The sequence below is a fragment of the Lissotriton vulgaris genome, chromosome 1_1 (assembly GCF_964263255.1).
Source record: "Lissotriton vulgaris chromosome 1_1, aLisVul1.2, whole genome shotgun sequence".
Classification (NCBI taxonomy): domain Eukaryota; kingdom Metazoa; phylum Chordata; class Amphibia; order Caudata; family Salamandridae; genus Lissotriton; species Lissotriton vulgaris.
This window is the reverse complement of record NC_141685.1, coordinates 1517787720-1517801604: the sequence shown is the minus strand read 5'-3', so window position 1 is coordinate 1517801604 and position 13885 is coordinate 1517787720. Positions and strand designations below refer to the sequence as shown.

General features: G+C 46.8%; 1 protein-coding gene across 2 annotated transcripts in view; it reads left to right on the top strand.

Annotated features, from left to right (window-relative positions):
* Positions 1 to 13885, top strand: part of MOV10L1 (Mov10 like RNA helicase 1) — a 1040774-nt gene that overhangs the window by 237036 nt on the left and 789853 nt on the right. For both annotated transcript variants that reach the window (XM_086967454.1, XM_086967456.1), the window contains exons 10-11: positions 3848 to 4025; positions 7193 to 7263. In XM_086967454.1, the coding sequence (XP_086823580.1) occupies positions 3848 to 4025; positions 7193 to 7263 (249 nt within the window). The remainder of the gene's footprint in view (positions 1 to 3847; positions 4026 to 7192; positions 7264 to 13885) is intronic.

Genomic DNA, 13885 nt, shown 5'->3' with positions numbered 1-13885 from the left:
AGTTGTGAGAAATTGGGCTGTTGGTTATCTGGGGTGAGCACCCTGGTCAGGCAACAGCCACAGTCCTTGTCAGAATGAACCACTAAAAGTGCCTAAATTAACCTGTGCTTAAACCACTGTTAGCTTAGTACCAGAGCAGTCAGCCTTAAATTAGAGGCAATATGTAAAGTATTTATGCAGCACACAAACAGTAATAATTTGAAAACTCTACACAAGAAAAATTGCACACCAATTTAGAAAAAGAGTGGATTTTAATAAGTTATTTGATCCCAAAATAACAAACATTCAATCAGTAGAACCAGAGTTATGAATTTTTAAGAGTATTCAAATAGCACCAAGAAGATAAAAGCACCAACCGCAGACACCTAGTAGTTTGAGATCAGGACAAAGTTGAAAGTCATGGCTTACCACGATGTAGCGTGGTTTGGATACACAAAGTGGATTGGGCCAGTATTCGCTTACCTTTAGACTTAAAAAAAACTTTAGTAGAAAAAGGTCTGAGAAAGTAAAATTCAGCGGGGCAAGGGGCCGGCGGTGCTCGAGGTGGAGGTGGTAGCATTGAGGACCTGCTGCATGAAGTTGCGGTTAAGATTTCTAGTTTTGCACTTCGTTTTTTCTTTAGAAGTCGACAATCTCCAGTGGGCCGAAGCTTCGACAGTCTCCAGTGTGCCTGAAGCTGCTGGCTGTATCCAATGTGGGCTCCACAAGCCAGGGTACCCCTTCTGCAAGGAGCCGCTAAACAGGATATGCTGCTGTCGAGGCCCTGCTGAGTCCAACAATATTTAATTTTATTCCTGTAAGAGTTGAACTTTTATGTGCTGATGACAGATACCAGTACCACAATTCCGATGTCTGGGAAAATGTTGCAGCACGATGTATACTGGTTCCAGTCTTTAAACTTAGAGAGAATTGACAGGTCTATAAACCTCTGTCAAGGGAGTAGCCAGAAAATTAAAATACCCCCACTTTCACCCATACTGTGAGCACCATCGATGAGAGGAGCGAGTAAGCCCTACCCACCCTAGATGAGGTCCCTTCATCCCGCCTTTTGTACCTCTTCCTCTCCATTCTTTAAGCTTTCAAGGCATCCATCCATCAATCTTTTCATGTTTCCATCTATCCCTCCTTTCACCCGCCCAAGTATCTACCGATTCATAATTAGTGTTCTATCCGTCTTTCCACTCTCACTTTCAACCATTCATCCATCCTTTTATCTATTCATTCGCTTTTTCGTCAATCAATTCACCCTCCTTTTCTCAATTCACCAATCCATCCTTTCATCCATCCATACAAATGTTCAATAATTAATCTACCCATTCATCCGGCCTTTCTTTGTCCCAGCCACTTTCTTTCACTCAACATGCACATGTTTTACCTTTCCATTCATCCATCCGTTCATTCTTTTGACCCTTCTTTCTTGTCAGTTACTTCCTTATTTTAATGCCCTTCCTTTCACTTTTCTTTCCTTCCTTCCCGCCCTCCTTCTTTTTCTCTTCATTTGTTTTCTGTGATTAACTTTGCATCCCTGAACTCTGTTATTGTTTTCTCACAATCTCCTGCTTTAAAGACTTCTGTTTGCACAGATCCAGACAGGACAAAGATTGTTAATAATAATTAAGTTTTAATACCATCCTCTCTTAAGGCTGCAAAGGTGGAGGGGGAGGGTTCACGATGCCACGATCCTGGGTGGATATGAGCTTTGTAACACAGCACTATTTACAATTACCAGCATTATCCAAGACTCCAGCTAATTAAAGTGCCACTCTGAGACCTTTAGCAAACCGGTCCCCACTTTGCATTGTACAGTGAAGTATTTTCTTCAGCACTTTCTTCATCTTTTGCGAAATCACGCCAATGTGCTGGTTGCTCGGGCTGTGACACACTCTTCACAGCAGGTGGTCTCTGTGTTGGGACTGCTAGGTCCTGTGCCACTGGTGGGGTCCTTCTCCAGCTTGATAGTTTCATGGACTCCAATTGCTGCTCCTTTAAACCCCTTATGTTTTTACTCATCACTACTGTTAGATTTAGAAGTTGTATGCTGGTAAGAAGACCTAGGAAGCAAGACAGTTCTGGTACTTTATTTAGGAACAAGTTACAGGTTTAATAAGAACACAAGGAACTATGAGATAACCAGCTCAGCCCCAGCCAAATAATTAATCTTCAACTGAACGGGACATACCACTGTCCCTAATGTCATGCAGTTAACATGACTCAATATTCCACAATTTGCTGAGTCGATTATCTAGATGAAGCCTTACAAAAACTCTCAGCTGGAGTGTTCTTAATCACTGAATTTTTGTTATTCTTTCCCAATCCAGGAGAACACCTAGAGATTAAGATTGTTTTAGCTCTTTTATCACACCTTTTTCCGCCAGTGGGGCAGTTGACCTCTGACTACTTCATCTAATAACAAATAGTGCAAAACAATATGAACACTGTGTGGTCCCATTGATCAGTAGGTGAGGGAGATGGACGGTTAACAAGATTTTTGATTCTTTTGATTGTATCATTTACCTTAGATTGTGTGACCTCCAGACTCTATTCCTCACAGCTTTTCATGTTTTTTACCATGACTGGATAGTTACGTGGCTGGCTATATTCTTTCTTTATACCAACAATTGCTTCCCGTTTTCACATCACCAGGAAAATAATCCTTCATCCCGATTACCATTTTGAATGTCTGAGACTTTTTAGAAATTTGATGTGCACAAAGTCCTTTGGTTTTACTTTTAAAGTTGATATCACCGCAGGAAGATCAAGTTCTCAGGTGGAATACAACACTTGTGCATAGCTTTAACAAAAACATGCTGCATCGTTAGTTTCTATGTGTAACATGGGATGAACAGAGCTCTTAAATAGGCGGAACAATGGACACTGAAAAAGCTTTGAAGTTGAATATGGGCTCAGACTTGCCCACTGCCTGGGCTGAATGAGAGTGAATTTTCTTTAAAAGGAGGAGTGGATTTTGAGCTCTTATTAATCTGTCAAGTACAGTTTATATGGAGAGGGTATGCCTGAATACCTCTCTTATCGATAGGAAATATGAGCGCTTCAAAAACTTGCCATGTCAGTGTGAGGTAAAGTGAAGATCGGTGTTCATGTGTGCATCAAAGTCATACTGCTGGGCCCAAAACTCATGCTTTGGTGCAGCTAGGCCTGGCCTCTTCTCCCTAGTATCACCAACCACACCATACTACAGGGTCCTGGAGACAAGTGTAAGGCTGTATGGCCACATTAAAGGATTGGAGAAATGTCACATTTACTGCAGGGACAAGGACAGAGCCACGCAAGAAGGGAGAGTGTGCAATGAGAAATGCCCACAAGATTTTTTGCTCATTGAAATATCAAATTTATGAGGACTTTCTCCCAAAGGAGGAGTCGGTGATGGTGCTGCGACATCAGAAAATAGAAAAATTGACTGTCGTTAGTGACGGATTACTGTTTATCTTCGAGGGGTTTTTGTCTTTGGTTTCAAACCTGTTTTATATTTTCTGTTACCTCTTTGCTTTCTTTTCCTATTGTAAAAAGTAAAAAAAGGTTGTACTGAAACCAGCTTTGCCTCGTGGCCTTGCCAGATAGTCTGCTGTAACTCATCAGTAATGTTTTTATTATAGTAGGAAGAAAAGTAGTGGTACTCTCCTCTTTGATATGAATGAATTATCTTTGGGAGAAATTTAGAGGTGCTTGAACACAGGAGAATAGCAGCCTACTGAAGAGTAAGGGTTTCGTAGGATACAATAATTTCCACAAACCGTGACATAAAGGGACTTTTTCCGAACGATTATTTATATGTGTGTCTGGGTTCAGTTCCTGTTTTCTTCAGATAGCTTCTTGGTTTATTTTTCAGACATTGAATGTTGATAATTATAAGAAGACCTTTTCTACTCTGCTGTGGCTTGAGGAGATTCAAGCTGAAATTGAGATCAAAGAGTTCAGCATGAGTGGTGTGACCCTGAAAAGAAACGGAAATTTCTTGGTCCTTGAAGTGCCAGGTGTGGCAGAAGGCCGGCCATCATTATATCAAGGTTGTTCTTCATTTTCTTTTTGTAGCAGTACTAACAAAAGCATGGGCATATGTCTAATAGCCAAAAAAGCATTGACTTTAACTTTAATAGTCTGAATACTATTGCCGTTCTTAGATACATGTACTGTGCAATCCTAGACACTCCTTCAATAAATGCTTCTTTTCCACTACACATCTGGATATGAAACAATTCCTTGAAGATTTCTTGAAGGTAATTGCTTGTACCTTTGGAATACACTTTTTGGATTTTAAAATGAGTTTGAATAATGTATATAGTAGAGAAAGGCAATCATGTTTTAAGGGGAAGGTTCTTCCAACAGTGTTGGGAATTGAATTGCTTACAGTATTAAAATTGCAGAACCATCCAGTAATTTTATTTTTACATTTTTGAAGAAAACTGAAAGAGACTCCCCTGCTTAAAGCAGGAGTGATGTTGCTTCTTTTCCCCTCAGAAGAAGAATAAGGCATGTGTCATGTACGAAGTCTTCAGCACTTTTCCCTTCATCTACTACTACCTGATTGTGTGTATCAAAAGCTCCTATTTGTCTTCTATCCTTTTTATCGACCTCCCAACACAGTGCATTTTCCCCCATTATGTGTACAAAGAGCCCTTGAAGCACTCCACTGGTACGCCTGTTAGTGCTATAATACTGATTATGGGTTAGACTGGGTTTTCTCTACCAGTGCCCTAAAACTTGCCTAAGGCTCTGTTTTCATCTCAGGACCATGGCAGTAGGCGACTCTATACCCCGCTCCAGTTGGTACCTGGGTCAAGGGAAATCCTAGATAGGTTTCCTCTTGTTCCTCAGCAGTTCTCATCCCTCTCTCTCAGCTTATTTGGCTCACCCCTCCTATCTATTTAGTTTGCTGCCATCTGTCTTCATTCTTTCTGTCTGCTCTTTTTCAATCTTCAACAAGGCCGACGCGGTCATCGCACCCCACCTGCGGGACATCATCAACACCTCCTTCGACACCGCCACCTTCCCGGAGAGCTGGAAGCATGCCGAACTCGGCGCCCTACTAAAGAAACCTACAGCGGACCCCACCGAACTCAAGAATTACCGCCCCATCTCGCTCCTCCCGTTTCCAGCCAAAGTCATCGAGAAGACCGTCAACAAACAGCTGGCCGCCTTCCTCGAGACAAATGGATCCCTCGACCCCTCACAGTCTGGCTTCCGAGCCAACCACAGCACCGAGACCGCCCTCATCGCTGCCACCGATGACATCCGAGCCCTGATGGACAACGGAGAAAGAGCGGCCCTCATCCTCCTAGACCTCTCTGCGGCATTCGACACTGTCTGCCACCGCACCCTAGTGCAGCGCCTCAGCAACGTCGGAATCCAGGAGAAGGCACTGGAATGGATCATCTCCTTCCTCAACGGAAGAACACAGAGTCCGTCTACCTCCGTACAAGTCAGAGGCCACCGAAGTCATCTGCGGCATCCCTCAAGGATCCTCGCTGAGCCCCACCCTCTTCAACGTCTACATGAGCCCCCTCGCGGCCATCGCACGCCAACACAACCTCAACATCATCTCCTACGCTGACGACACCCAGATGATCCTCTCCCTGACCAACGACCCCCGCCGCCGCCAGAGCAAACCTTCACAAAGGGATGAAAGACGTAGCCGAGTGGATGACGACCAGCCGCCTGAAACTGAACTCAGACAAGACGGAAGTCCTCATCCTGGGCCCCTCGCCCTTCGCCTGGGACGACTCTTGGTGGCCCCCCGCCCTGGGCACCGCACCCAAACCGACAGACCACGCACGCAACCTGGGCTTCATCCTGGACTCCTCCCTCACCATGACCAGACAAGTCAACGCCGTCTCCTCGTCATGCTTCAACATCCTGCGCATGCTACGGAAGATCTTCCGGTGGATCCCCACCGAGACCAGGAAGACGGTCACCCAGGCCCTCGTCACCAGCGGACTGGACTACGGCAACGCCCTCTACGCCGGAACCACCGCCAAGCTCCAGAAGAGACTCCAGCGGATCCAGAACGCCTCAGCCAGACTCAACATCGACATCCCACGACACAGCCACATCTCCGGACATCTGAGAGACCTGCACTGGCTCCCCGTCAACAAAAGAATCACCTTCCGTCTCCTCACCCACGCCCACAAAGCCCTACACGATCAAGGCCCGAGCTACCTCAACAACCGCATCAACTTCTACGCTCCCAAACGCCATCTCCGATCAGCCAGTCACGCCCTTGCCGCCATCCCCCGCATCCGAAGAACGACAACAGGAGGAAGGTCCTTCTCCTACCTGGCCGCCAAGACCTGGAACTCCCTCCCGACCGACCTGCGCCTGACCCAGGACCACCTCTCCTTCAGGAAGAAGCTCAAAACCTGGCTGTTCGAGCAGTAGCAGCACCCCCCCAAGCGCCTTGAGACCCTCCGGGTAAGTAGTGCGCTCTATAAATGTCTTTGATTGATTGATTGAATCCTTCTCACCTTCCTGCCACCCTGCTCTACTCCTGTTTCCTTCTCTTCACTCTCCCTCATAATCTCTTCTCGCCTTTTCTGTCTGCCTCACTGGTCTTCCTTTTTGCCACTACTCCAATGTTTGGTATGCTTCCCTCTTCACTCCTTCAATGATTTACTATCCCACCACCTCACTGCAACTCTTTTTCCTCACCTCCTATATTCTCCATGCTGTCTGCTGTCCACTACTTACTTCTCCACACCTGCCGGGATGTGCACTTTAATTTTCAGTGGGGTAATACTGGAATCCAACTGATAGTCACATCCTGGTTCTAAAGCTGACTTTGCAATGTTGGAAACATTGTTCCACTGGAACTATGGTTATTGAGAGCATTCTAAAATCATGGCGTAGGGGATGACTGTCCAATGTAGCAGAAGGAATGCTTTTAGCAGAACCCATGTGTGCTTCCTGCTGGGCCATTATCTGTAACTAGGCAAAATAGGCAAATATCTTGGTGGGTGCCTGCTTGAAAATATTCCAAAGAAATCTGTTTCTCCTTAGATCTGCACTTTGCCATGCACAAAATAGAAGTATGAAGCCAGAAAGCCTGAGAAACAAATCAAACCTAAATATTAAATACATTTGTCATTGTGATCTTAAATTGATATAATTTTTCTACGTGGATATTCGCTTACCTTTTTTATGCAGAGACCAATGTAATGCTTTGTTTTGCCGTTTGTAGGTGACCGTGTGATATTAAGACATCAGGACTTCTCTGAAACTGTAGTTGAATATGTCTGTTTTGTAAGTGAGGTGAGTAGATGTTCTTGAAAAGAAAATAATTCCTCAGTGACAGAATTTGGTAAATGTGTTTAAGCAGTGTTGATAGGCTGCCTAAAAGTCATTCAAAATCACTTGCCCACCCACATCTTCCTCAGCCTGCTATGTGATCCAAGGTGGTGCCAGAAATGTGGAAACTTTTTTAATTTCGTTGCACTGGAAATTGCAAATTATGCCATCTGTCATTCAATAAAAAATGTTGCCCATCCCATGTCCTTCCTCTCCGAGGTGTTGTATAGTTCCCAAAAATACATACGATCTGCACGTTTTGTTGGACAACATAAACTAAGGGATTGGTCTCCAGACTGTTTCCGGACACCCGCACAGGTTGTCAGCCTATAGACCATCTAGCTCACAGTGCCACCATAAGCCCGAACCTTACCAAGAAGCGAATAATGTCTGGCAACCGTTGAACATGACGATCCTTGACCCTTCAGTGATTGTGGAAACAGTACAGTGCTTTTTCACTCAGTCAATCGCTCTCACTTAGTCTAAAAGAGATAAGAACAAACGTTGGGTGCGTTTCAATTAGAATTTATTGAACCATTATCATTTTAGTATACAATATGTTTGCTGTGACAATCATTATACAAAAGCAAATGTAAAGTTTTACGAGCACCAATAGAGTGCACCAAAGGTAGAATTCTACCATGGTGCTAAAAGAGTAATCAAGCGTACTCCTACAATGTGGACCCTTCCTAAGTATACCTAAATGTACCTAGCATGTATGTGGGTGTAAACCAAGAATCCTCTAGGAAAGACCCAACCACATTACCTGATGGGAGAAAATGAAGGACCCTATCTTGGTCACGTGTTGGACACCCCGGAAGGGATGTCTGACTGCTGCTTGTTGAAGTTTCAGTGTATAGGGACCTCATTGTCTTTTGTCAACTTGGAATTTTTCCTCTAGTTACTTGGTGTAGATGCACTTCTTTTATACCATAAAGGTAACCTCAAGGTTCCTACAATAATCAATATGTTGTGAGTTCAATAATGTAAATAATAATAAAACAGAGTATGTTATTCCTGTTATTTACGTAATGGGCAGGGGTTTTTACCAAGAATCCTCATACATAATAAATTATATGTTTGAGGCATGTCAGCTGTAGCACACAGGCTTTGCATGCTCCTGCCTTCTAGTATCTGAAAGAAAAACGCTAGTGATAGATTCCTTACCTTAGAATATCCCCAGACGTCTGACTGGATCCGGAAAGTTTTCATCAGCAGTACCCCTGCGCATTGGTAGGAGTTGTCTTACGGCTCCGCGTACATCGTTGGCGTCTTAGTTGCCGAGATGGCATCGCTGGAGCTACTTAGATGCGCCCAAGCGCGCTGACGTCAGTTCTTTCTTTTTCCATGCCAGCAGGTGCAGATCCGGAGAGACCAGTACCCCCAGTCACTTTTTGACTGAGTTTCTTGGGACTTTTTTCTCTGTTGTTTGAGGACTTATACTCTAGGTACATAGAGATGCCTGGTTTTAATTCTTGCATGGCCTGTCCCCGCACGATGTCGGTGACTAACCCGCACCGTGAGTGTCTCTACTACCTGGGGCGCGACCGTGACTCCGAGTCGTGTCCCCACTGCCGGGCCATGGCTCAGAAAACTTTGTGGGAGCGGTCCCGAAAGTGGCTAGAGGCCCGGGAGTAGGCTCCAGGCCGTTCCAGGTCCCAGTCCTGTGGGAGGTCAAGGGACCAGCCGTGGAGCCATCACCACCATTCGAAGTCTTCACATTCAGAGTCAGGTAAGGCGTAGCACAAAAAGTCAAAGAAGCACTGTCGCTGTTCGCCTTCCCTTCGCGTGACGAGGCTGAGGGTGCAGGTGGCGCCGCCCATGCGGATCCGGCGGAGCCTCTGCAGTTGCCGATGGCCTACCCGCCTTTTCCAGGTCCATCGGCGACTCCAGCCAGCTGCAGGAGTTCCTGACAGCAATGGCACATGTCTTCGGACCCTCCAGTCCCGCCGGTTCGCCTGCGGTTGGGGTTCCTCGTTTTTTGATGTCGACCTCTCCGGCCCCAACATTGTCGACGACTCCGGTCTCGACGCCGAGTTAACCCCATGGATCCAGGCATGGATCCCCGTCCATATCGGTTGGCCCTGTACGACCTCCACTGACATCGAAGGCGCCACCACCGGCGTTGGCCACGACACCGGCTGATGCCGTCCCTGGCCTCCTCCCCAACGAGGAGCCGGTGCTGGAAAGGTGTCACCCGATGCAGTTTGGGAATTTCTTTCCCTTTGTTCAACAGCCTCCTTATGTTTAACCTGTTCGGCGGGCTGGGGAGGACTGGGAGGGGTCTGAGGACCCTCTCGCAGCACCAAGCGAGTTAGACCCGGACTGGGAGGAGGGTTCGAGGCATGTAGGCTGCTGAATTCATATCTGTGAATAGATCGCCGCCTAGTGTTGGGTCCGGATGATTGCACATTGTTGTCCTGGAAGAGTCTTTGAAGTATCACGAGATAGGTGGCTCCTCCCCTGGACTACAGTGCGCATGGGCATCCTCTCCATTCCCAGATAGTTTTTTTCCGCCATTGGGTTCGGATGTATATTTGTTAACTCAAGTTCGGAATCGATAGAAAACTTTATATTTGGCCAAAAGGCCTTTAGGTATCGTCAGTATTGTCTTTGCGATCGTGCCGAGTACTCGTTCCAGCTCAATTCTCGAGCCGGACGTCAAGAAGAGCCGAGTGCTATTTACCCGGAGAGGTCGCTAAAGGGTGTCGAGCCGAAGGCCGGGGCACCGAAGAAAAAGGTCAAGGACATCGACCCGAAGAAATCGGCGCCGAAGACCGTAGACGCAAACCAGGGACTCTAAACACAGAACGTTATCGATCCTAAGCGTCGACTCAACAAAGCAAAGGTCCGCAAAGACCTCGACCCCAAAACAAACAGTGGCTCTAAGGACCCCGTCGAGTCGACACAACCATCCACCTATTTTTCAAAGCAGGTGTCGGACTCGCTGCAGCGCATTAAGGAGAAAGCTATAGCTGTCGGACCGAAGGCCACTCCACCCCCAAAGACAGTCAGCAAGGCTCCGAAGGCGCCGACACCGATTAAGTTTATACTGCCGCCGCCAGTGACACCTAAGGCGTTCGCCCCAAAGACGGGCATTGAAGCGGCCAAGAAGGTGTCCATGGGGCAAAAGCATACAACTACTGAAGAGGCCACAAAGCATCGACAGCCTCCGCAGGAAGATCAGTCGAGGCAACTTATCGTAGACTTTCCATTTACAAGCGAAAGATCGTCCCAGAACAGCCTATGGAGTCGTATAAAATTCCATTAAAGAAAAAAAGGGATTCTGCAACATCACCTCTTCTTCTTTTTGAACCTCTACAACAATATGGACAAGAACCTGCTCCTTTTTCACCCACACATTCAGATGTGGATGTCTGGGATAATGACAATGAGGATTACAATTATCCTGTAGGCACTGATCCAGAAGACCACACTGAGCCCTGGGCAGACACTGTTGACCCAGGGGAGCCACAAAATGCCCCTGACAGTCATACCTATGCTGTTAAAACCTCACCTACAGAAGACACAGCTGCGTTTAACGCACTTATTGAGAGGGCAGCAAAAAATCACGATGTCCAACTCCATGCTGACCCTATTGAAGAGGATTTTCATTTGACACCTTCTCAACCTCAGAAAGAACTGTCAAGACTCTACCCATGCTAAAAGGTGTCCTGAAACACGCTGGAGACCTCTTTAAGGAGACCACAAGGGCAAGAGTGGTAAACCCCAGGATTGGAAAAAATACAAACCAGCACCTGTGGACCCTACAAATATCAGGGGACAGTTGCCATTGGACTCTCTAGTTGTTTCAAATGCTCGTAAGAGAGCGAACTCGCAGACCACGGGTGATGCTCCTCCCCCTGACAAGGAATCTAAAGTGCTAGAAGCCTCAGGGAAAAGGGTGGCAGCTCAAGCGGCCAATGTCTGGCGAATCTCCAACACACAGGCACTCTTAGCCAGATACGACAGGGCTCATTATGATACAACACTTGCCAGATGAGTACAAGGAGGCAGCAGAAATGCTTATACAAGAAGAGAAACTTATATCCAACGCATCTATTAAGTGTGCGCTAGACGCAGCAGACACTGCAGACAGGGCGATTAATACAAGCGTTATGTTACGAAGACACGCCTGGCTGAGAATCTCCGGCTTCAAGCCTGAGATACAAACCACCATACTCAATCAGCCATTTAACCCTGATTACTTATTTTGCCCAGAAGTGGACACCACCATAGAAAAAATTAAAAAGGACACAGACTGCAAAGTCTATGGGGGCTCTACAGTCGCAGCAGTTCAGGGGTGGTTCTTTTTGCCGCTCCAACAATAGAGGAGCTTCCAGAGGCCAGGTGTCTCAGCAGACACAATACAGTAAAGGAGGCCCGCAGACCACCTACAACAAGAACAATAGGGGTGGCTATCTTGGAAACAGCACCAAGGGCAGAGGTCGTGGAAACAACAACTCCCGATCCTCCGCCCCTAACAAACAGTGACGTCTTGTCACTACCCCCCGACCATATAACACCGGTCGGGGGAGACTACAACACTTCCTGCCGGTCTGGAAATCCATCACTACAGACAGGTGGGTGAGGCAGCTTATCTAGTACGGTTATTGTCTGGAGTTAACATCCACTAAACCCAACATACCCCCAAGACACCGTCCTATGTCCGCAGAGCATATACAGTTATTGCAGCAAGAGGTAGTCCGCATGCTGCAAAAAGGAGCCATAGAGCTTGTGCCTGTAGAATAAAGAGGTACAGGGGTGTACTCGCTGTACTTCTTGATCCCAAAAAAGGACGGGACCCTCAGACCCATACTGGACCTCAGGCCCCTAAACCAATACATCTTGTCAGAACATTTTCACATGCTCACGTTACAGCAGGTTCTACCGTTACTCAGTCAGGGAGATTTCCTCGCAACACTAGATCTAAAAAATGCATATTTCCATACACCGATACACCAGTCACACAGAAAATATCTCAGATTTACCATTCAGGATCAGCATTATCAGTTCAAAGTCCTCCCTTTCGGAGTAACAACAGCACCCAGGGTGTTTACCAAGTGCCTTGCGACAGTGGCTGCACACCTACGGAAACAGAACGTTCACGTCTACCCTTATCCGGACGACTGGCTTATCCAAGCAAAGACGGCCCAGCAATGTGCCACCCACATGTCCCACACAATTCACCTTCTTCACAGTCTGGGGTTTTCACTGAATTATCCAAAGTCCCACCTTCAGCCCGCCCACGTACGGCAGTACTTGGGCGCGACAATAGACACTCTGGCAGCCAAAGCACAGCCAAATTCAGTGAGGATCAACAGCATGCAATTGCTGATACAGAAATTCAAACCACAACACTCGCTTCCAGCACGAGTGTTCATGCAGTTGATAGGCATGATGGCCTCCTGCATCTTCATAGTCCCGCACGCGAGACTACACATGCGTCCGCTTCAGGAGTGCTTAGCACGTCCGTGGAATCAGGCTCACGGACAACTGAAAAACCTAGTGTTGGTGACCGGTCGCGCATACAGCTCTCTGCATTGGTGGAACCCACAAAACCTTTTCAGGGGCCGACCGTTCTAAGAGCCTGTACCACAGATAAAACTGACGACGGACGCATCTCTCCAGGGATGGGGAGCTCATGTACTCCACTACACCGTGCAGGGACTATGGACAACACAGCAGAAAAAGATGCACATCAACCTTCTGGAACTGATGGCAATCTTCATGGCAATAAAAGCATTCAAAGTACATTTGTGCAACAAAGTAGTGTTGATCTGGACGAACAACGTGACTGCCATGTACTACATACAGAAGCAGGGAGGTACACACTCTCCACAGTTGTCTCATCTGGCTCAGAGAATGTGGAAGTGGGCTATTCAGAGAAACATCTTCCTCATGGAAGAACACCTTCCAGGCAAGGACAATCAGATGGCGGACCTGCTCAGCAGGCACAGCCTCCAGATGCACGAGTGGGAGATACATCCATCAGTACTCCAACAGTACTTCCAGCAGTGGGGTCATCCAGAGATAGACCTATTTGCCACAAGAGAAAACGCAAAATGCCCAAGCTTTGCCGCCATGTTCCATCATCCACAGTCGCAGGGAAATGCGATATGGATGAACTGGTCAGGCATATTTGCATATGCTTTTCCCCCAGCACCCCTAATACCGCTAGTGGCACGCAAACTGAGGCAACACTCAATGACTCTCATCCTGGTTGCTCCAACGTGGGCACGCCAACCATGGTACACCACGTTTCTAGAACTCTCCGTGGTACCTCATTAAAGGCTACAACTCACACCCAGACTTTTGACGCAGAACCATGGCGACATTCAGCATCCAGATCCGCAACAGCTCAACCTGGCGATCTGGCTCCTGAGGTCTTAGAATTTGGCTACCTCAACCTGCCTCCTGACTTTATGGATATCATAAAGGAGGCAAGGAGGCCCACAACTAGAGCATGTTATGCGGCGAAATGGAAGCGATTCGTCATTTATTGTACCAATAACGACATTCATCCGCTAGATGCATCTACTCACAACATCATCTGTTATCTATTACATCTATGCAGATGCAATCT